The 25261-nt window shown below is 41.9% G+C and overlaps 2 protein-coding genes across 2 annotated transcripts in view; both read left to right on the top strand.

The window, feature by feature from the left end:
* The window catches only part of LOC147709486 (cysteine-rich secretory protein 3-like), a 484180-nt gene that overhangs the window by 126804 nt on the left and 332115 nt on the right, over window positions 1-25261 (top strand). The window lies entirely within an intron of this gene.
* The window catches only part of LOC147709487 (cysteine-rich venom protein-like), a 164727-nt gene that overhangs the window by 122416 nt on the left and 17050 nt on the right, over window positions 1-25261 (top strand). The window contains exon 5 of the mRNA XM_086928043.1: window positions 11254-11339. Within this exon, the coding sequence (XP_086784169.1) occupies window positions 11254-11339 (86 nt within the window). The remainder of the gene's footprint in view (window positions 1-11253; window positions 11340-25261) is intronic.

Below are 25261 nucleotides of genomic sequence, written 5' to 3'. Positions count from 1 at the left end.
TCCCACTTTCCAGTTTGGTGGGAAGGAATCTCCTGCCACTTCTTGGTGTAGGCTTATCCTGAGAGACAAGGGTGTTTTGATATTTGGATATTAAGGTAGGGCACACCCCAGAAAATCAGTATGCATACAATATGTGTAGGGTAATTCAGAGACTGGGAGAATCCTTAAAATTCAGTAACGTATTACTGTTGTCAGCTGTGGGCAGGCAGCAAAACCCTCAGTAAAAAGGCACTGTTGCCCCGATGTTCACATGTCATGCAAAACACCCTCTCTATGTTGCCATGGTCAACTAATATGGAGCTTAACAACCTCATTATCTCTATGTTGTGGGCTGGCAGGAGACATAGGGTCTGTGTGGAGACCCTGCAAATGGATAGAGAGCAGAGAGGCTTTGGGCAACCAGACTAGAGACTGCATTATATTGCTGGTTTACTGCAGTACACAGACAATGAAGGGCTGTGGGACACATGCGGGATCAAAAGCTACTAGAGGGAATGAAAGAAGGGAGTATACTCCCTAGGTAGCCTATGTGTGGATCCTATATAAAGAAAGACCGTCCATTAGTGGTGTGACAGGTCTTGTGAGCCTTGGAAGTGGCTATTAAGCAGTTCTGTGGCACTCTACCTAAGCCAGATTGTTGAACATCTCATGACTATGACCAATCCCTCACATGAAGAATGTGATGAGTGTAAGACAATGGACTGGGGCATAATGTCTGACACTTTTATTACTTTTGATGATGTGAGACACACATTTTTGGGCTCAGGTAGTTTCTCCAGCTTGCAAAGCTCCCTAGTATAATTTGAGAGATGTAGACTGACTTGGGAGCCACCAGAGTCATATCCTTTGGAATTGACACATGATGCATTGTCCAGTGGAGCTATAATTTGGCACCTATGTGCAGGTTTAAAAAAGGCTCTGATTGATAGAGAATGGGTCAATGTGTGTACTTTGTTGCAGATGTGGCTAGTAATAATAAACTTAAACTGAGTAATTTTTACATCACACATACTTTACATCATGGAGACAACAGAGAGTATCCCCATCTAAGTCAGCAGCTTGTGTAAAGTGCAGTGCTGGTTGAAGCCTTTTCCTCATTTGACCTGTAAATGCAAGGGATATTGGATGACAGTGGTATAGCGTATTAGGGGGGTGATAACCATACATCTGCAGGAGACGATTGAACATTGTCCTTTGTAATTAATACAGAGAGCAACAAAGGGCATTGAATTAGTAATAGATTTGCTCACCTGGGGTTATTGTTAGCCAAAAGGCGGATAGCTATGCACAGGTTCTCGGCGTTACCACAGAGACTCCACTCCTGGTGTGCAGATACGTACAAATGGGAGGTTACAGAGGAGCATTATTTACGTTTGGTGTGAGCGGGTACACATACAGAGCAGGATTTGGGGTTTGGGAGAAAATAATTCCCCAGCTGGTTCATGCCTCACCAGACCATGATACAATTGTAAGTCCTCAGGCTGATAGCTCATCAGCGAGAGAAAAATCAAAGTGAATAAGTGATCACCAAAACATTTATTTTTGCTGTGACCTTAATCTAGTTTAATTCAAATTTTACTCTGGATACTAAAGCCCATTGTCTGTCAACTCTTATTGTTTAAATGAAATGGAGAGGTTGGGCCATTATGAGAGATGGAGACGGAATACAGACTGGATTTGAGGGATGAGTGAGCTGCAAGGACCTCCTAGGCTTAGGAGAGATGCGTGGCCTGAACCCAGGCATGTGTTGTGTATTCTATTTCTGCACAGGTCTTTGATCTAATGAAAAAGACATGGTCACCTCATTTTTAATTTACAGAATACATTTTTCTAAGGTGCACTGTAGTTCTCAAAATACGTTTTATTAATTGGTCATATTTCTTTTCAAAAGGGTGCCAGCTGTTTGAAACACTAGCTAGTGCGTACTGTATCACAGACACAGAAAGAAGAGGAAAAAAGATCATAACAGGTTTCAAGCAGGATGATGAGGTACACGGCCATTATATCCAGATGGACAACATTTAAGGATTATCAAGTAGAACATCATTTCTGTGGGCAAAGCTGCGCATCTGGGCAGTTTAAGGATTGGATACGGTCCAAGCACCACCCAAAATCACCATTTAAGATGGCCTGAATTTAATGTTAATTGTAACCGCTACACTCCTACTAATATCCATTAGGTGTAACATGAAATATGTGACCGATTAGCACGTACAAACATTTTCTTCAATTAAAAATCAAATCTCAAGACTCACAGTACTTGAGACCATTCCTGGCCAAACACGTACGTCGAGCATCCAACCCTTTTCGAAACACAGGCCTGGACTATGTTGGCATGCATCAAGTCCACATGTAACATTATCAAACATGTAGGAAAAGCATGCTCACACGTCCCCCAGTCTTGCCTGAAAATTCGCATCACTCCAATCTATTATACAATCCACTAGTTTACACTTCAGATAATATTTATTAAAATGTACTAATCTATATTTATAATGTAACTGAAATAAACCAAAGTATATGACCTTTCCTACATCCAGAAATTACAATGGACATCTGTGATTGACCAGTGACTGAGCCCAATTGTTTTTTCTTGGTGCAATACTTCAGTGAACCATTGTGCGCCAAGTTGTGTCCTGCTTGCAGGTCTGCATATGTTCTTGTTTGTGTGGAATATTTTTCCAATGATGGACTCATGTGCACTATGGGAATGATTATAACAAAAATTTGCTTTAGGTAACTAGTTTCACTATTTCACACTCCGTTCATGCTCTTCATGGTCTATGACAAGTAATATTATAAAACACAGTTGCTCGCACACAACAGTACATCATCAAATCATTCAATCTCACCAGCTCCAATCACACTCAGAGCCCTTAGTATGTCCTCAAACTGGAAAAGAATTTGAATCTGGACTTCTCTGACCTAGGCTCCTGACTCTTAGCAGTGAACCAATGGATGTTGTGTAATCGCCTTAAGCTCAACTAGTCAAAAACCAGAATCCCTCATCCGGGGAAGTTGGTCCTACTACCCCACTGGAACTAGAATTTCCACTGACAACTGACAACAAATTAAGGACCATACATTTTGATCCTCCATTCTTCTCCATCTGATGTAGGTTGCTAAATGCTATTAACTCACCTTAAAGACCCCATGTCATATTTTTACACGCCTTGTTTCCCCCCTTCAGGGTTCAGCCAATCTTCGCCCTTTGGATCTCTCCGGGTTAGATGAGGTCAACAATTTATACCTTGGGAAATGTATGTCTGGCTGACACCAACTCAGCACAATCATACTTAATGTTAGATAGATTCTACACCTCCAGAAGTATGATTACACAACCCATCCTCATCAAGATAGTCTATGCTTCAAGGCAACCTGCATCACCCATTCAGCCACCATCGGTGCTGGCCGAGAACCTAGAACATGATGCACACTAATTTCAATTTGCATCTAGCTTCTGATGGATTTGGACTTTTGGGGCTTGCAGGAAATGCTCAGAACATTTATAGGCAGAGAAAGACAAATTAATGCCCAGCCATGCACATCATGTGGTGGCAGACTCGGTTATTTTTTACAGTGGAAAATTGGGGAAAGTTAGAGGGGGCATGAAACTAGTAGGTGACCCCTCCAGTTGTTAGTATTTTTCCATTTGACCTTCTTGTTGTAGTTATTGTACTTTCATCCTTTATGCATTGTGTTCTGTAATTGTTTATGTGCAGCATGTGTACTGCTGTATTGTAGAGTCTGTGATGTAATCTTGCACTCTCTCAGAGCACGTCTTGCAGCTCAAACTCTGTCCTTACCACTATGGGAAGATAGTCGACCCTCATGAAAGACACACATGTCTCTGCAGTGTTTCCCTACAATGTTGCCACTGTACCCTCAAAGGTAGGGAAGGTGCACACAAAACATCCTACTGGGACTAGCAGGTTGGTATACTACTAAGAAAGGACGAGAGATGCTTGACCCAAGTCTCACTATTCAGAAGTACTTATGAGGTGGACAGTTGTGTTTCATAGATGTTAAACTACTATGTGAGTGATTGTGATTCAAGCTGCTATGGGAGATTGCTGGGGTCCATCGCCCCTCAAAGTGATTTCTCATTTTCACTGAAGCGCAGACAACACACATCCAAAAGTGTGTACCTCATTGACATGGTATGGCAATAAAGAAACACATCAGTGTGTATTACAGAGAGTGGGACTGCACCTGATTTGTAAGTGGGCAAAGTTCATTGAGGTAATGGTGAATGTTTATTTATTTTGAAAGTTTCATACAGCACGAACATTAGTTCAGAGACAAATAGGATCAATATTATCAATTTCGATAACAATACAGGATAAGGATGCTCTCCTGATAATGAAGTGTACAACACAATGTCAGAATCAATAGATTAAATACAGTAACATAAAAGGAGAGCAATACACTGAAATTTTCATCACAACATTGGAGGGCATCTCCTGTTGTTTGCTACCTCTAGTTCACAAATTGGGAAAGATAACTATGGCCAAGTATGTAGTATTTATTTCACATGTACATGATTGGAAAATGTCAAGAGTAGTTATTTACATGTTGAATGTTAAAATTATTCAATAAATTAAACATAAAGTGAAGTGAGCAATTCAAACACTGTAATAAAAGTTGCTAGTAATCATGAAAAAAAATAGCAGGAAATAAATCAAAATGAAGGGGAAGAACAACAAGAATAGAATGGGAGGATCCTGCCATTTAGAGAGAGAATGAAAAGAAAGTGAAATGAAAGAAGGTAGATTGGTAGGAATAGTTGGGGTGATAAAAGATAGGGGAATATGCTGAGATAGAGATTGCAGAGGGATCCTGTAATACTAGGAAATGTTTACATAGCTAGAGTTTAAAGACATATATTTAATATAGAATAATTTCTTCTGTACATTTTAGTTCTTTAGACATTGAATTCCAAAGAAGAAGTGCTGCTCATTCCGATGACTGTTCTGCAGCCAGACGTCTCCTAATAACCTTTGGGTCAAGTCATGAAATGCCCTTGGGTTGTTTTACTTTGCAATTTCTAGGCAGGTCACAGATACTCAGGTTGATGATGGAGAACCTACAACATGATGCACACTAGTTTCAATTTGCATCTAGCTTCTGATGGATTAGGACTTTTGGGGCTTATAGGCAGAGAAAGACAAATTGATGCCCAGCCATGGACATCATGTGAGGCCAGACTCGGTTATTTTTTACAGTGGAAAATTGGGGAAAGTTAGAGGGGGAATGAAACTAGAAGGTGACCCCTCCAGTTGTTAGTATTTTTCCATTTGACCTGCTCGTTGTAGTTATTGTGCTTTCAAACTAGTTGCATTGTGTTCTGTAATTGTTCATGTGCAGCATGTGTACTGCTGTATTGTAGAGTCTGTGATATAATCCTGCACTCACTCAGAGCACTGCGACTAAACTTTGTAAAGGGCTGTCCAGCGTGTACATGCATCCTTACCACAAGCATAAGGCTCTCTGCAGCACTATCTTGATGAGAGGTGTCATGCAGTACATTGAGCAGTTCACAGGGAACGGGCTGCCATAAGAAGGGATGTGCTTGGAGTAAGCCTGCTGCGATAGTGTATGAGACCCAAGAAAGGTCTTTTTGCTTTGGGTGGCCCTGCTGGTACAGGGCAGAACATTAGTACCTTAGGTGCCCTTCAAGAGGTGGTTACAGAGGTGGTAGTTTGAAGGATGGACAGTAATCTTCTGGTGTTGCTTGCTTTCCCGCCACTCCCATAGACTTGAGTGGTCTAGGTCAGATGACTAAAAGGTACAATTTCTGCTAAAAGCGAATGTTGACAAGATTTGAAGGTTACTCTTGTTGTGTGTGGGTAGGGGCACCTGGGAGGTTCAAGGCTGGGCACTTGCCTGTTACACCCCGCTAAATCATCAGCCTAGGCGCCCAGATTATTAATCCTGGCAGGAGGAAGCAGCTGAGGACAGGACATGGTAGAGAGACCAGGTAGCTGTTCATCAACCCTCAAGAAAATGACAGATAAGTAACCCAAGTACAACCAAAAGTAGTTTATACCTGGCAGTACAGATGGGAGAAAAGTCTTCTTTTTGCCACCTCCTCTTGGTAGATTTGTTATCTTTCCAAGGAGTTTAGTACCTTGGGAGTGTGGAGACTGGTGAGACTGCGTAGTAAACTTACACTTGGAAACTGCCACTACATCAAAAGATCAATTGTCCCATGCTGAAGGCCATCTGCATGTTACCATAGATGAGTTAATCACCTTCCAATGGTAGTGCTTTGGCAACCACGCATGAGTACAAGCTCCTACTCACAGAGCAGAGAATGCTTCGGAAATGGATACAAATAAAGTAGTCCTGTTTACAATCATGCCTCATCAGTAATTCCCACTCTAAAGAGAGCCTTGGCACTCTGACATACTGCAGCCTCTGAAATTATGATGATATGAGTGCACACTTCTGGCCTAAGGGTCACTTGCATTCCCATATTAAAAAGTGCAGAATTCCATCAAGTAATGTGTCAGGTCCAGCTATACTCCACAAAGAGCGGGAAAAAATATGAATGACCTGGGAACCTAGACAAGTCTTTTTTGGACTGGCTTATATAGTAATTCTTTGATTGGGGTGATGCAACATATACTAGACCGATGACTATGAGCAAACAGGAGATGGTCACAGGTATACAGACACTGCCCTGTCTATGCCAGTGGAACATGGGGACCCCAAATGCTATAAATGCTGGACAATCAGCATTGACTTGTAAGACCTCCATCGTCCTGATCTGACCCTATACAGAGGCAAAATTACCAGTGATCCAAGATAAGATCCAAGTCCTATGCCCAACATGCTTCAGAAATTTTTGAAGAAACTGCCTAATAAGCCCATTTTCACTATTGGGAGGAAACTGGAAGCTGCCTGCCAACTTCGACGAGGGCTCAAAGACAGTGCAAAAGCATGAAGTTCCCTCTCAGCTGTCAGTGTTACTGATTAGGACAAACTCTTCTGCACACTGTGTTCTAACTTGCGTGCAAAGAAAAGTGAATACACGTAGTGACTGTACACTCTGGATGAAGTCATGGTCAGTCATGACATGGAGAACACAGTGAGCCTCTATAACCTCTAGGTGGCTCAGGGTGCATAGTCATATAACAAGTTTAGTGGAGATGGAGATGTGTACAGATAAGCAATGTAGTGAGCCTGGATGTTTTTAAAATGTGGTACTAATGGTGAGGCCCTAATGTCAATGATGCAGACCACATATAAGGTTAGGGGAGACACAATCCAGAAATCCGACCTAGAAAGATGGAGTTCAGAGCACTGAAGATTACAGTTAATTAATAAAAGGATTAAACGTTTTTGCAAATAAAAACACAACACATTGACTTTATGGACCTCTTGTGAGGTTTCTTGCGGGCCCTACATTATGACCTCCCGGTCTCATGAGATGCGGTGTAAATGGAGAGTACACTAATTCGTTTGAGCTGGGAGGTCCAGCAGGGGTGTGCGCTTGTTTCTAATCTATTCCTACTATTCTTCCTATTATATGTTAGTCGAGTAGATAATGTATTGGCAGCTAAGGATTGCAATGTGCCAGTTATTAGGAATAGACCCATTCCCATCGTAACATGCAGATGATGCTATTTTGCTTTCTAGAACACCTAATTGGCTCAAAAACCTGAAGAATAGTTAAACTGATATCATGGCCATGCTCAATTTGGAGGTTAACCACATTAAAACCTTTTCTATGGCTCGTGGGCCTAGTCTAAAATTTGGTCTTTGTCCATTCTGGGTAAACCCATAGTGAAAACTAATGATTTTTTGTATCTTGGGATCACTTTTGACGTGGGCCCCATTTATAGCAAAGGCCAGGTTACGTTTTTCAAACTGTGTTGGGTTTATGACTAACTTGGCATTGACCATACTCAAGAAGCCTATTGTTTCTTTTTTAGAAGTGTACAGGAGAAAATGCTTAACTATGGATTAAGTTTGTGGGGATATAAACAGGTTAGCTGATTGTAGGCTGAGGAGAACAGAGTGGCTAGAAAGCTTTTAGTCCTTCCTCCAAGTTGGTCTACCTTTGTAATACACCAGGAGCTTTGATAATGTGGAAGACCAGACTGGCCCTATTATTACTGTTGTGTTCAATTTGAACAATTCCATGCTTCCTTTAACTGGGAGGTCAATAAAGACTGTCTGTGCTGTCAAATTGGCCTTCTTATTGCCTGGGTGGATTACAACAAGCAAATCTGTGCAAACTTGGGCAGACCAAACATCTTCATCAAGCCATGCAAGCTATCAAAAATGGATATGTCCTGGATTAAAAAAATCTCTGAGAGATCCATGTACCTGGGGCACTGTGAGGATTCCTTGTCTGCATTACCCAGCACCACGGGCCAATGCTAGCATGCCCACAGCAGCCTCAAGGCTTTCCTCTGGCTTCTCCGCACATGATCCAGAATACGGGGCTGGAAAGTAAGAAGACCTACCAGTATTTAAAGTATTTTTTACTGCCCTTTTGTAGCTTTTTCTCCTATCTAGGACTCCCTTAAAAAGACACATGGCAACTTTCAGTGTTAAGCATAGGGTGCCACCAGGGCTACTGGGAGGAGTTGCCCTTTTCTCTGCCAGTCATGAAGCAAATGAAAGAGATATTCATGGTCTTAATCCTTGACACAGTTGCATGGATACACATAAAAACAGCTTGTATTATACATTTGCGACGGATACTGCATTTTTCATTTTCGCACCTTGTCTGAGTGGGTGTGTGATGGGGCCATCCTTCAATAACTAGTCAAAATAATATCTCTTTACTTCTTTTGTTGCTGAAGATCTTTAGGAGAACATACCAAGTTACACAACTTAATTTGAAACACTACGGAATGCACTCACATACCAAGAGGAAATAACTAGACAAATATAGTCTTACCCATCTCATCAGACAATTCAGAAGTACAAGGGGCCTTTTGCAGAACTAACTGCTTCATAAATAAAATTAAAAAAACAGGCCATTGTACATTTAAATTAAGATGCAAGCTATAGGGAAAGCCAAATCACAAATCCAGCTTAATTTCTATACTAACAACCCAGAAAATAGGCAACCACTGGAGAGATATGTGGTCAAGAAGGGCACCTAAATGTAAGAAATTGACAGATCCATACGGAAAACCTGAAGGGATGCAAGGCACAAAAATCCTTGGAAAGGTAACACATCTACAGAGACGAGGTGTAACAAAAACACATCTTGCCAACCGATGAAACAGAAACAAACCAAAAGCATGTCTGTGACACCTATATGTCATGCCTTGCCATATCGCAACATCAAGAAGGAGGAAAAGGAGGATAAGCTGGGTGACAGTGATGGATGCGTCCAGCTTAGAGCCAGTCCAAAATAATCAAACCAATTGATCAATTAACTTCATTGTCAGAAAGGAGAAAAACTATAATGTCAACAACCTACGTTTTGACCAATGAAATGTGCCTCAAGAACAAAAATTTAGAAAATGATCAGTAGAAGAATAGCTGGGTTGCAACAGATGCTCTAAGGGGCTGGGACACAAGGCAAACCCTGGCGGTAAACAGAAGTAAAAAACTAAAAATGACCCCCTCACAATGGGAGATGGCTACAATGATGAGAGGAGCATTGCTTTTTTTATTTTCAAAAACAAAATCATACTTTGGAGATTTTTTTTTTTTAAAGAAACGTTTTGAAACTTTACTATCCGATGTCATGTTTGACTGATCCATTCAACAAACTTCCAATACATTCACAGGAACCTCTGTCACAGTGGTTCTTAGGATACTTCTGGCACTGCCACTAGGAAGCTTGGTTCAGGGTATAGGAAGAGAATTGAATCTGGTTGCCTGGATCTCATTGGCGAACTCCTGCATTTTGAGAATTTTCAATAAGCTAACTGTGGATAGCGAAGTCCCAAAGGTGTCTAAATTGTGCTGGGAAGAAATTTGTGGTAGCCAAAGAGTGTGGTCAAGCATGAAAGAATTATGAGAAAGGATCTCGAAAAAATGCATTCCCTTTGGGGCACAATTGAAATCTGACCTCCCTTTCCCAGTAAACTGGCTTTGTGAGACTGTGAGAAAGACTGACAACTCTCTGGACCTGGCATATCTGAAGAAAAAGCTTTCCATCAGCTTCTCATTAAAAACTGTTGGCCAGGATTCCTCTACAGGGCCCAGATACCTGACCCTAGACTACGAAACACATTTTTTTGAAGGTAAGGCTAGGGTGAAATCCATTTTTTTGTCCGATAAATAGTGCAGTGTGGTTTGGAATGGTAATGGATTCGATGCATACTCATTGAATGCAAATTTTTCCTTGTCTTATGTACTTATGGATTGTGTCTTTTATATTTCTGATTGTATTAAGTTTTTAAGACCCTTATTTTTAAATTACTAAACATTTCAAAGGTTGTAGGCGATGGTGCTGCTGTCTGAAATGCACTATTCTGATGTGGCAGTAGGAATTGCACGTTTTATTCTCACTGTCAACCAGAATTGTGAGGATGTATTTGAATAAGGTGTGCAGTTTTTGGGGGTTGTGGGTTTTAGTTGATATTACAATGTACATATATTTTATTGTTTTAGAATATTTATTGACAATTGTCCTAATAAACTTTATTTTACTATTAATGCCACTTGACAGTGGTTTCTGTGAATGTTAGAAATGTCCATCGGGCTGCCAGACATTTCTAACTTTGGCAAACTGTTACTCATTCAGGGTGGTAGAGAAATTTACACTCCCGCTCTGACAGAGTACTTTCTGTCCGTGAAAATATAAAACAGCCCCTCTGTGCTGATTTTACTTTATACATCACATAAGACTGTATTCTGTTGAACAGCGGTAAATTGATTCAGTGAAATAACATGATAGTCGAAAAAATTTAAATGCATTCTCACAAACAATCTGCCAAAGATGAGGTTAATTTCAGTAATTTGATGACCACAAAATAGTGCCACTTTTTTTAATTCCAAAGACTAAGTAGTGGTATGATGTGACAAATGATAGATTAACTGGAAAATTGACATAACTCTTCAAAAACGAGAAAATATTAACACAATAATGTAATAAATAGCAAATTAACTACATTTTGGTATAAAAATAAAACCGGATGGAATTCTTAGAAAGAAAAAAACAAGTAGGTATATCCATAACACGGAGAAAACATACATGTTAAAATGCATCTAGTGAGTAGTTTGAGGACATACCGCTGCTCTAATAATAATTATTATTTATCTTTAACTGTAAAGGTCGTTTGGAATGAAAGTTCCAAAATCGGATGCGCAAGTCAGCAGTGTTCTGGTTTTGTTCTGGCTGTCTGCCATTACGCCCCTGCGTAAGTATTTTTTTAAATCTAAATTGATTTATTTTTATAATATTGCCATTTGATAAGTGTAATAAAGGCATCTGAACATGATATTGAATGTTATTATTTATAAGGATCATCTGAATAACCTGTTTTATTAGCCTGAAAGCTTGGCTGAATCTTTTTTTGTTTATTTTGTTTTGTTAATGCATCATTTTATATTTACAAAAAGATATAGATTCCACACACATAAGTTATATGTCCATTCAAAATCTCTGCCTTTGCCTCAGCCCTCTGTTTGTTTTTCTTCACATGTTATTTTATATTTGTATTGTACTGTGCCACAAATGTGCCACATCCATGTTGAGGTATATACCTATCTACACTACACTTATATATATTTGTTTAAAGTACTTTGATAATACTTAACAAGGATTCCTGCAGTTTTCAATTTGAATTGTTTTAATTGATTTACATGCACTTGTGCCCGAAGATGTCAAGAAATAAAAGGACATCATGCATCACAAATTGTATTATAAGAAAAACAAATAGTTTCAAAATTGAATGATACTCTTTATAGAGTTCAATGCATTACCTACAGGAAATAAATAAAACCCAATCAAGTTCCCTAATAGTGAGTCCATGGGTAGCTATTGTTTAATTACATTTAAATAAATAAGGATTAATGATTTAAAAAACGATCATATCAAGTATAAAGTATATTATATTACATTGAGCTTTTTAAACATACAGTGAATTTTTCAGCATCAATCATCGAGACCATCACATAGGTTGTTCTGGTTACTGGATATAATTAAACACTCAAGGATGGGTTCGCAAACAGATATTCCCACCTATATGAAAACTTGAGCATGTCACCAGTATATCAAATGTGTTATGTTGCATTACAATAGTGCATTGCTCTGTACATCAATCTGACCACTACATCCCAAGGTTTTTCTAGTTATGTCGATGTGAAGCTACTACCCTACTATAAAGTACTTAGGTTGACGTAGTGGATGTAATATTATTGTAGATGGATAGTACTGATCTTGATGTACTGAGATACAACTAAAACTTGCTGTGAAAATGCATCTTTTTGTGAGGGTAAAACCTGATTCAAGTATTCAGCCATGGTCGAGTTTTGAATATATAAATATCGCTTTCTCGCAAGGAAATTATGTGGAGGACTTTCACAGAGCAAACTAGCTCACAGAGGCCTGTGTGAAGTTGATTCATGGTAGGTCAACCTAGAAAAGCTGGTGAAGAATTTGTAAATATTCACAAGTATTTTGCAGATAGTTCTCATTTTCAAGTTGAGCCTTGAGCCAGCGCGCAAGCACTAATCTGGGGTTGAACTGTGGTAGTTGACTACGTGAGGAAAGGCCCGCCCTCCCCTGCCCACTTTTTCATTGGCTTTTGTCTTTGTCCTTCCTAAATGCTGCCTTATGATTGGTTTATAGGCTGCTAGTCCCTCCTTATGACTGCCATGTCGTTATTTGTATCCTTCCATGGCTACTGGCCCCTTTACTTTGTGTTTCATGAGCACTATTTTCTTCCCGGACCCCCCTCCCACTGTCCTTGCCTTCTCTCCTGCCCGCCCCACTCCCGTTGTTCGTGCCTTCTTGCTCCCCACCCACTCCTGTTTGCAATGCAATAGGTCTCACGTAAATGCGAGTCCTATTGCATTGCAAATGCTTGTTTATTTTATTGTTGCTTGCCGCCAGTCATAACTTGCTTTGATTGATTCTCCCTTTCACTTCATGTTATAAGGCCTCCCCCATCCTCCTAACGCAAGTGTTTTTTTTATCAAACTCCGATACTTGAAGATTGCGACTCTGTGTGAAATGTTACTGTAAATGCTGCGTTATGAAATTGCCGTGTTTAGGGATGCACTGGGAGGGTTATTGGGAGCACAGCAAATTGGTTCCAGCCCGCCAGCCCATACAAAGTCCAACTTCTTGGTTGCCGGCATCTCTCAATTCACTCAAAAATACATGAATTATTCCCTCGTTACAGTTTTTCACAGGAATTGTGCACTTGCTTTGGATTTTATCAGCAGATAGCTAAAGAAATAAAGCAGTTTGCAGTGCTGCTGTAAAACCTACGAGTTGCCACTTGCAGTTGTTTAAATGGCCATGAATTGAAATGCTAAGGTATCTTGGGGCCAGGCCTTTCTCAGACAGTGCACAGGTATGTGGCACCTGCAGAAAAGCCAGCTCAGCTGCTTTCCAAGCAGGGCTGTGTGACCTCTGAACTGCAGAACGTTAAAAAGCAGAGGTCAGCAGTTTACATTTTTTTTTATTTATTTAATGCGCTTTTATATAGCGCGAAAATTACCCAAAGGTGTCATAGCGCTTTACATAAGAACCAGTTGCGATAAATAAGGACTTAGGACTACGTGAGTTACATAAAAGATACAAACAGAAAAAATTGCAAATGTAGAAGTTGTAAGGTCAAACAAGGAAGAGATAGAAACAGAAAAAAATTGCAAATGTAGAAGTTGTAGAGTCACACAAGGAAGAGATACAAACAGAATTTTTTTTGCAAATGTACATGTTGTAAAATCACTCAAGGAAGAGATACAAATGGATAAACTCTAAGAGTCCCCTAGGGATGGTAGAGAGTACAAAGGTCTACTACATATACTAGGGGTTAGAGTTATCTCTATATACATATATATACAAATAGTAGATTTTCTCAGGTCAAGACCCAAAAAACCAGGAGAGCAGAGTTCCATTAAGTGGGGTCGGAGGGGGGACGCAGTCACAGCACCAAGGGAGGGCAGTAGAATGTCTGCTGTTTCGCAAAGATGGTGGACCAAGGACAAGAGTGACAACAGGAGACGGTCCCAAAATGGGGGAGCGCACACATGTTTCCAGTCCAAATGTTACGAGTACCAAGTCCAAAGAAAACCAGGGAGCCGAACCAACGGAGGAAGAACAAGAAGGGGAAAGGAGCTAGACAGACAAAAGAGGGGGTAGGCGGTCTCCAAAGCAAAGCCGTGCTGTCCATGTGCACAGGTACTGGTCAGAAGTGTCAACAGTGTCCAATCCATTCTCCCAGGTTGGAGGGAGATCGACACAGGCTCCAGGGCAGCAGTCTAGAGAACGGGACGCTGCAGAGTCCGAGCCAGAGCAGCCTCACTGGCAGGGATGGAAACAGACAGGCTCAGAAAATCCCGGAGAGCAGTGCCACAGTTCCCACCCCCGCCAAAGCCTCCAGCGAGGCAGGTGGGCCAGCGATAGCGAAAACCAGCGGCCATAGAATCAGGAGGGTCAGGAGGAGAGAGCCCCAGCCGACTCATCCGCGGCCATCCAGAGAAAGCACAGAGGCATCAGCAACGTCGCGACCGGACCCGCCGAACGCCCGTCACCAGAGGAACCCAGAGAAGAAGCGGGGAGGAGGAAGACAGGCAGTGATAATGAGAGGGGAGCTGTCCCCATTGCCCGGCTAGGCAGGCGTCGGCCGCGGCGATACACCGGAGGTCAGACTCCCCCACAGCTTACCGGGCGGCTCCACCGGGCAATGGCCATGCCTGCTCGGACTCCACTTCACAGGCAGTTCTGAAAAGCTACTCTTAGAACATGGAGCATTATTTTCCCACAGCTGCAAGTCATGTGCGTGCCACTGCCAGTGCCCCCGCTCACCATCATGTCTCACGGTGTGTGACAGCAGACAGTGGAGAGAGACCCCATGCATCCCGCGCTGCGCTCACCCCTCAAGAAGCACATCGCCAGCCGCCAACTCTGCTCCGATCTCCCGCACAGCGAGTGGCTAGGCGAGGCTTGCTGAAGTGCTGGGGGTCTCAGAGAGCGCCCGCGGCTCACTGTGTGTAGTGTGGGGAGGTGCTGGCAGCTGCGGGCAGTGGATCAGCCTCGGCAGCAGTGATAACGGGTGGCGTAGCTCCGCCAATGCCATTTATTTATTTATTTAATGCAATTTTATATAGCGCGAACATTACCTGAAGGTGTCAGAGCGCTTTACAAAAGAGCCAGTTGCGATACATAAGGACTTAGGATTAATGAGTTACATAAAATATACAAACAGAACAAATTGCAAGTGTAGAAGTTGTAAAGTCACACAAGGAAGAGATACAAACAGAACATTGCAAATGTACAAGTTGTAAAGTCACTCAAGGAAGAGATACAAATGGATAAACTCTAAGAATCACATAGGAATGGTAGTGAGTACAAGGGTCTACTACATATACTAGTGGTTAGAGTTATCTCTATATACACATATCTATAAATAGTAGATTTGCTCAGAATTACATTTTACTGGCGATTAGGCTGAACAAGCATATATCACATATTTACAGAGTTAATGGGGGAAATAAAAAAAAATCAAAAGGGGTAGAGAGCGGTAGGTGGGAGAGAAGAGTCGGAGGCTGAGATTGGTGAGAGGAGAGAGGGGGACCTGAGGGGGAGAAAGAGATAAGGCAGTCCAGCAAAAGAGAATTTACTGAAGGTCGGCAAGATGGAGTCCAATGAACCAAAGGAAAGACACGAATCCACAAAATGGCGGACCCGGGTCATGGGCATCTATGGAAACCATCTCAAAATGGCAAGATGCACCCAGGTCAGGACCCAAAAACCATGAGAATAGAGTTCCATTAAGTGGGGTGGAAGGGGTGACGCAGTCAAGCACCAAGGAGCACTCCGCCATCTTGTGCTCCGTAAGCGTGCATCTGACCCAGAGGGGACAGGTCATCGGAGCCCCCCACCGTTAATACCAGAACATCTGGGGGAACACCAGGGTGATTAGAAGTGCCCCCGCTCACCGTCTACCATCCTGTGGTGCGTGACAGCAGACAGTGGAGATCCCATGCATCCAGCGCTGCAATCAGCCCTGCAGAAGCACATCGCCAGCCGCCAACTCCACTCCGATCTCCCGAGTAGCTAGGCGAGGCTCGCTGAAGTCCTCGGGGTCTCCGAGAGCGCCCGCGCTCACCGTGTGTAGTGTGGGGAGGTGCCGGCAGCCGCGGACACTGGATCCGCCTCGGCACAGTGATGGTGGGTGGCATAGCTCCGCCGATACCATCTGCGGTTCCTCTTCATTACCGACGGGGACGGCAGCCAGATGGCACTGGGGAATCGCAGTGCTGCAGCCACCCATGCCCTTCTGTCCACCTGCAGCAACAGTGTGTACTTTGGGCAAAGAGGAACCCCAAGATGAGAAAACACCTTAGGATGGCCATTAAAGCAACCCACTTGTCAACTTTGATTCATTAACAACCACATTACCAGGCGGCAGAGGCTGTTTTGTGGTACTAGTCTTTAAAGGGGAAGTTCCACCCAACATGCTTTCTAGGCTACGCTTGACTGGTGTGGCTGTTGCTTTACTTGATTTAATCAACAGAAAGAGAACTTCACAACGTACTGCAGAGAGGGCCATTGCATCTGCCCACATGTTAATCTTCTTTCTTACTGTATTTGTTTGAGCAGGTTTTGTGTGCTTCCCGCTGAAAGAGTGCTTGTCAGTCACAGGAGGCCTGGGGCGGTGATGGTGACAATCCAATTAATTAAGAATGTAAAACTGATTGATTCATTAGGAGTTATGCCAGATCCAATAGCTCTGATCTGTTATGACAAAGGCATTAGACCTGAATTATTTATTGTGAAAAGCATATGTCAAAGCCAGTGGGCCTTTTGGGATGTATTGTCCTTAGACTGGGGTACAGCCTGTAGTCAGGAACTGTCTAGCTCAGATTTCCCCAGATTATTTTATAGGCAAGGGTCTAACTGACAATGTTTTTTCTAATGTCATTGGTTTTTGGAACCTGGATTGATAGAGCAGCTCTGTGCAAGGGTTTATGTAATCACTAGAAAATGCACTGTAAACAGAGGTAATAAGAGAGGGACTGCAGCACTGTAATGAATCAGGACTCCTAGGCAGTGCTGTAGTAGTTTTAGAGAGACGGTGCACACACATCTCAGCTGCTGGATCCCCTGTACAGCATGGAGTGTTGCTGCTTTAAAAATCTGCTCCTATTTGTTATTTATAGCGCTTACTGCCACAGATCGGTATCTTCATAGAGGTTGTGGAAACAAATATTTTTTTGTTGTCAAAGCTCCCATGCCGCACTTTCACATGCGTTAAGGCCGCGCCACTTTATTTAGAAGATTTGTAAAACAGATGCTTTTTTTTTGTAAAAGCTCCCATTCAGCGGTTTCACTTTAATAGCTGCTGCACACCTTTTGTTAAGATACTGATTTTTTACAGAAAGGGGCACAGCCTTTATGCACGTGATAGTGCGGCATGGGGGCTTTGACAACAAACAAAATATTTGCAAAGTAATAGGCCTCTCATTTGCAATGCCAATAGCTCAAACTCTCGTAAATGCTAGACCTATTGCATTGCAATGCTTGTTTAAAAATGGTCATCACTTTAATTCTGATAAGAGAAGGAGTACATATTACTTTAGAATGGGCAAGGAAATGGAGCACCTGGCAAAATGTTGGTGCTATAAGTGGAGGAATATGGCCAGTGGGGAACTAAATCAAAAAGCTCCTTGGCTTTGTATTTCTACATGCAGAAATGTAGTGGTGCATATTTCTGTGTCCTCCTGACAATGTGTCACAGTTGTGGATTTCCAAGAAAATTCTTGATAAATTCCCAAGAAGTAAGAAATTTGCACAAAGGTAGTCAGTAGCCTACTAGAGAGGTAATAAGAAATCATTGCTGTGAAAAAAAGACATTGGAAGCTACATTACCAGTTTCTACTCCATTAATGATGAATATATTGAGAAAGGCGCTTTACAATCTCATTATGTTCATTATTACTAAGCAGTACCTATAAAAATATATGATTGCACTGCACGTAATCTTGAAGTATAACATTACCATTCATCTGAAAACTATTGAAACAAAATTTCCTTTCCGAAATATTTAACTAATGTAATTTAAAAGGATAAACTTTTGCAAGTATTACAGGTGACAATAACTACTGCGTGGATGCATCAAGATGTAAATTGAAATAATACTGCAGTTGCTTTAATACATAAATAATTCAAAATATCACTTAAAAAACATTACAGAATTTTTGAGCCAAACAAAAAGGGCCACATATAAAAGACGATATCAGATTATAGTCACAATATATTTCATTTATTGGTGGGGTTATACTCATTTCAGAAAGTCTGAGGTGTTGTTAAGTGCTCTCGTCCTGTGAAAAACGGTTTTCTCGCATAATTTTCTTATAGACATTATGTGGCCCAAGGAGGTTAATAGCCCTTTATTTGTACCATACCCCGAGATTAGGCCCACCCAGGGCTTAGAAAAAATATGTGCAGGAGTCCACGCGTCTTTTTTAAATTTTGCCTTGGATTTGAGGATCCTTCCCCAAGTCCACGACAAAGTAAAAAAAAAGAAAAAGCTTTTAAACCATATCTGGGGGGCCCAGGGTATTTATACCTTGCCCCCTTTTCTTTATGTTATACTTTTTTTGCTGTGGATTTACCTTCAAGCTGGGTCCCAGGATGGCTGCCAACACTTCCTGGCAGCCAATCAAATTTTAGTAGGATCTGCGTGCATACTGCAAGGACTCGTGTCCCCAGATATCTATATTTTTTAAACTTTGATTTCTCTGAAATTACTGAACAAATTTAAACCAAATCACAAAAAGCATGCTTCCGGGAACAATATGTAGTTTTCTGCCAAATTTGGTGTAATTCTGTTCAGCAGTTCGGGCTGTAGTCGTCTTCAAAAAGTGAAAAAGCCCTATAGACTTAACATAGGGAAAATTGCATTTTGAACTCCCCATTATTCTCTGCCCCGCTTGACGCATCACCCCAAAACTTTCAGCACTGCAGCTGAACCAACAATCATTTGCAATGCAATAGGTCTCACAATTGTTAGAGTTTGAGCCATTGTCATTGTAATTGGCAATGCCTTTTATTTATAAACCAACACATAAATAAAAGGCATTGCCATTTACACTGGCAATGGCTCAAACTCTAACAACTGCTGCGGGGGCCTCTGCCAGGTGGTCCTGCACGTGGTAACTGGACACCCCCACCCCCTGCTGGGATAATCCCTGCTCAGCCCCACTGGGGGCTCCAGGTGCCATCTTTTGGGTGGGAGAGGGGGCAGGAAGGTGGGGTGTCAGTAATCCAACAATGATCGCCTCCTCTGATCCGAGGATGGGTTGTTTGAGGAAAGCAGGAGGGCCATTAAAAGGCCTTTATGGGCTGTTAATGTCTGGGCGGGCAGGATACAGCTGAGCACACCTTGTATCTAATCACCCTCCTCCCAGCCCCTCAGAAACGTGCCGAGCAGCGCAACACATGCAGTGCGTGAAACACTGCAGAGTCATGATGGCAGCCGTACAAGTGGACAAGAGATGGGGCTGCGCTTGTTTATGAGAACCGGGCTCGAGTCCGCTGCCAGGAGAAGATGTGGCTTAAGGCCAGAGCTGTCGACCATGGAGCTGGGGAACCAGGTTGGAGCCTCTGACTTCTGCTCAGCATCCTGTGATTCTGGGCAAATCACTTAATCTCCCCGTGCCTACCAAAAACAAGCTAAGGCATTCACACCAAGTTATCACACTTCCAGAAAAAAAGCACTTTCACGCAGTAACATGCCCCCAAAAAAAGAAAAAACATGTCCTGTTGCTTCGCCCCACCCCGTACACTATCACAGTTAGCCTCCTTCCCAAACAGCCTGACTCCCCTGCTGGGATCATAGCGCCTTTTGTTATGAACGGGTGACTGCGCGGCTGCTCCCCGGGCTGCAAAGCCCCTCTGCTTTTCATTACTCCGCACGCACAGACACACCCTGCCCAAGTCAACTGCTGAGAGGCGATCAGAGCCCCCGCCCTGTGATGTGGGTTGCTTGCCACGTACATTGTTAGTTTCTTCTTTTTGCAGTTGTTTTTCATATAGCGCAAACTCGACCCACAGATATCGGGGCGCTCTATGTGATCACCAGTTGAGTTGCAGACACATTCATTTTTAGGCACGGAGCGATTTGTCCAGCTTCACAGGATGTTGAGCCTCGCGCCGAGACACGGACCCGGTACCTCGGCTCCAAAGTCGGCCGCTCTAGCTGATAACACCTATTAAAAGCCTCTGCTAGTGACGCTACAAACTAGTGCGGGAAACTATCCAGAAGTGCTACGAGCTGACATTCGTGATTGGAGGAGCTGCATTAATAGGAATTTGAAACCAGGCATAATGAGGAAATGGTAGTGGCTGCGTTCAGCCTAAAAACCGGCATGCCACCGATTTGTAACTAAAGGAGGTGGGTGTGTCTGCCGCTCACCGGTCCGGGACATGCCCGCCCGCCCTGATCAGAATCCGTGATAAAAACAAGCTTCTGGGTCGTGTTGAAAAGCTTGGAGCACTGAGGGTGGAGATGAGTGTTCCTTAGAGGCAGGACCTCACAGTAACCCACATGCAGTCCTTACGCACTGCGCATGCGTGCGGCAAACTTTGCCTGGGGCATGGAGCACGTGGCAGTGTCCGGGGCTCCCGTGAGCTGAGGGAGCCCCACGTGCTGTAGCCCGTGTGATGGAGGCATGGAGCCCTCTCGCAGAGAGCGTGTGCCAGGTGATTTAACGGAGCCTGAAGCTGAAAGAGCCTGGTGAGTGGGGGGTGTGCGCGTGTGTGTGTGCGCGAGTGTCTGTGTGTATGTGTGCGCGTGTGTGTGCGCATGCAGGTGTGTCTGTGTGTGCATGTGTCTGTGTGTGCATGCGCATGTCCTGATCCATTGTGAGTGTCAACAGCATGCTGGAATCGGAGCGCGTTTTCACGCGCGTGACCTGATCCGATTCCGGCATGCTGCGCGTGCCCATCTCTTGTCTCCCTCTTGGCTCCTTGTAAGCAGAGCCGACAGCAATAGGTCTCGCTGCGGCAGGGCTTTCGCCCTGTGTCGCAGGTGCGGGACCTAAAAAGGAGAAGTTTTGTTAAATTTTCGTGGAGATTCGTCAAGCAGCTCCAACGTTATTGGCAAAACCAAAAGCACTTTTTGGATGGAAACTTTGGTCCTAACTATAACTATCTACTGGCTATCACTAGTAGTATATGCACATATATAAATAAATATATATATATATATATATATCGCTGGTGTTGAGAGTGCTCTAACAGGGGCTGCTTTCCACCTAAACTAGTGAACAACCTAGAGTTCTCTCCTTCTTTTTTGCATAATTTACGCGTCACTCTATGCCTGAAAGGGTTTTGTTTTGACTTAATACTGGGTGCTCCCTTGTGTCTGGACAAAGCTATACCTCTCTGAAGAGCTCTAATTAGAGCGAAACACTGTGTCAGGGGTTGCTTTTACTCATTTCAGGTTGGCTTGAGTTGGTATTTCACTAACTCAAAGCTGTAATATTGTGCCTGGAGTGATAAATGGCTTTTGTAATTTTACAGCTCGGCAAGGACAGCACTGTACTAGTCCTATGCTTAAAGACTTTGCTGTATAAATTGCAAAAGACTTTGTCATTTTCTATCTCGGCTTGGATAGCACTGTGCTAATCCTCTGCTTAAAAACTTTGATAGAAAAACAGACATTTGAGGTGAGCAGATCTAGAGTGTCGCTGGTGTTGAGAGTGCTCTAACAGGGGCTGCTTTCCACCTAAACTTGAGAACAACCCAGAGTTCTCTCCTTTTTTTTTCATAATTTACGCGTCACTCTATGCCTGAAAGGGTTTTGTTGTGACTTAATACTGGGTGCTCCCTTGTGTCTGGACAAAGCTATGCCTCTCTGAAGAGCTCTAATTAGAGCGAAACACTGTGTCAGGGGTTGCTTTTACTCATTTCAGGTTGGCTTGAGTTGGTATTTCACTAATTCAAAGCTGTAATATTGTGCCTGGAGTAATACATGGCTATTGTAATTTTACAGCTCGGCAAGGACAGCACTGTACTAGTCCTATGCTTAAAGACTTTGCTTTATAAATTGCAAAAGACTTTGTCATTTTCTATCTCGGCTTGGATAGCACTGTGCTTGAAAACTTTGATAGAAAACCAGACATTTGAGGTGAGCTGATCTAGAGTGTCGCTGGTGTTGAGAGTGCTCTAACAGGGGCTTCTTTCCACCTAAACTTGAGAACTACCCAGAGTTCTCTCCTTCTTCTTTTTTGCATATATATATATATATATATAGATATATCTATATATCTATATATATGGTGAAATCTGATTGTCAGCACTTCATCCAAGAAGTGTTGGCAGCCATCTTGGGACCAATATACATGATAGCAACTCATTAAAAAACATTGTAGTTAATAGACGGTTTAGGACTTTAGTTACATTATAAATCATTTGTTGATGGTACCATACTCATTTTAGGACTTGTGGTGTGTTCTAAGGTGATTTTACCATGTGAAAAAGCCTTCTGCTGGGATATCATTAATCATGTTTGAAAGAAAACTATTATTTCATGCTTTTCCCACAGTGGTTTAGTAGGGGGTCTAAAAGCTAAACTGAAAGCATATTTTCTGTAAATTCACATTATCTTTCTCAGTCATGTGAGAATGAAGTCTGACATTCTCAGTAAAACATGTACATCCAACAAGGACAGACACTGTCAGTTGATTCCTTTGTGTTCTACTCCCGCATCCTAGAATGTTCTAAAGAACAACTAGAGCGCTAACAGTCCTACTTATTACAAAGGTATGGCACACCTGAAGCCATCGTGATTGGAATAAAGTGGTAAATCTTAAAACATTTAATTTAAAAATGAACAAAAGGAGGGGTATATTTTGCCATAGAAAGTATGATTAGTGCTGCAGAAAGAAAAATTAGGGCACATTTTGAGTGACTTCTCAAATCCTCTTCGATTTAATTAAACAATTCTGACAAGCAGTCTCCCAAGATGGCCACCAGAGACAAAAGAGCCTAAATGTAGCCCAAATATCACCAGATGTAGCCCAAGTATAGCCCAATGACAGAATGTCCCAGAGTGTTCTAAAGAACAACTAGAGTGCTAACAGTCCTACTTATTACAAAGGTATGGCACACCTAAAGCCATCTTGATTGGAATAAAGTGGTAACTCTTAAAACATTTAATTTAAAAAGGAACAAAATGAGCGGGTATATTTTGCCATAGAAAGTATGATTAGTGCTGCAGAAAGAAAAAATAGGGCACATTTTGAGTGACTTCTCAAATCCTCTTCTATTTCATTAAAAAATTCTGACATGCAGTCTCCCAAGATGGCCACCAGATCCAGTGAATGTGGTTTGCTTCGTTATTTAAATATGCATTATATATATAGCATTTTGCATTGAAGAATGAGTGGATATATAAAAATAAATATTTGAAGTAGTAGTGGCTCACTGGTTAGAGGCGGCAGACCCGAGAGCAGAGGACGGCCCGGGACCAGGGTTCGATTCCCGGCGCGGCAGGTTTCTGGACCAGGCTCAGCGGACTCGATAATTCTCTCGCCTCGGTGCCCACTCTGATCAGCGATCACACTCGGCAACTCTGGGCATTAGCTCTCCTCATCTTCACTAACGGCCCCACCAGACCGCCGGGGATGCCTGGTCTCACCCTGGAGATACCCATTAAGGGACCATCTCTCAGGGAAGCCCGGAAGGGTTTCGCAGCGGTCGAAGCGCCTTGGGACCCTACGGGTAAGTAGTGTGCTATATAAATGCCTATACATACATATACATTCACATATTTAGTATCAGTGTAATTGACTGTTTACTTGACCAATTTAGCGTGTCTCACTAAATATAGTGGATAGTGACTAAACTGTTTGAATATCTGTATCACTTTGTCAGTTGTGTAAACTGTTTCTCCAGTTGGTTACTAGCTATGTGAAAGTCTATATTAGTTATTGATTAGTTAACTGAGTATTTGCATGGGAGAGTGAATGTGTGTGTGGTTCGGTGAGGGGTGTGAGACTGCCCAAAGATGTGTGAATAGTTGATTCACTAGATATATGAAGTTAAAACTACATGTGCTAACAGTTGTTTGGGTGAGTGAATATCTTTATGGGTGTGGTGATGAGCAAATATATTTCTCAATGGTACATGTCCAATAAATTAGAAAAATAAAAGGCAGTGTATGTGTCAGTTGTTGTATATAAATAAGTCGACATAAGACTCAATGATTGTGTGAGTAACTGTATGGATAACGTTATACTTGTAATAATGATTTTATAATTCACTAAGTATGACTTACTATCTAAATGAATAGATGAAGTTGTGTTTGTATAAGTGTGTATCTAAGTAAATATGTAAGTATGATCCATTGTTTGCATAAGTGAGTAGGATGACTTCATATGTGAATAGGATGTGTGCTGGTGTGTAATTTCGATTTAGGTGTATAAGTATTTTTGATAGTGTTCTATTGTTCATTGATAGCATGTATGAGTGAATCTACAGGTAAGTGATTAGATGTGTGTATACATATATGAATCACTGAGTGGGTTTTTAGATACTTGTATTGCTGTAAGAATGGATTCAAATATGATACTCTGTATTTTACAAAGAGTGATGAAAGATTTTTCTAGTGTATGAAAAGGTGTATGTGATTGTCACGTGGATGATGTCATCAGTGATGTCATCAGTGATGTCATTTGAGATGTCATCAGTGATGTCACTGACCATGTCATGAATGATGTAATATGTGACATCATCAGCAGTGGATTGCGGGTACGCGAAATATAGTTAGTACAACTAACTATATAGGAGCAATGTCAATATCAATTTTTGAGTGAATTTTAAAGGTTTTTTAAATGCTAATTCCTAACTATATAAGGCCTGAAACCTATGGTTTTTTTCAGTGATATATATATATATATCTATATATATATATATATAGATATATATATATATATGTATATATATACATTCACTGAAAAAACCATAGGTTATACACTATATATAGTTAGGAATTAGCCTTTAAAAACCCAATGAAATTCACTAAAAAAACCATAGGTTTTAGGCCTTATATAGTTAGGAATTAACATATAAAAAACCATTGAAATTCCTCCTATATAG

The sequence above is a fragment of the Lissotriton vulgaris genome, chromosome 6 (genome assembly GCF_964263255.1).
Source record: "Lissotriton vulgaris chromosome 6, aLisVul1.2, whole genome shotgun sequence".
Classification (NCBI taxonomy): Eukaryota; Metazoa; Chordata; class Amphibia; order Caudata; family Salamandridae; genus Lissotriton; species Lissotriton vulgaris.
Note: the sequence above shows the minus strand (reverse complement) of the source record. Positions and strands in the feature narration are given on the sequence as shown.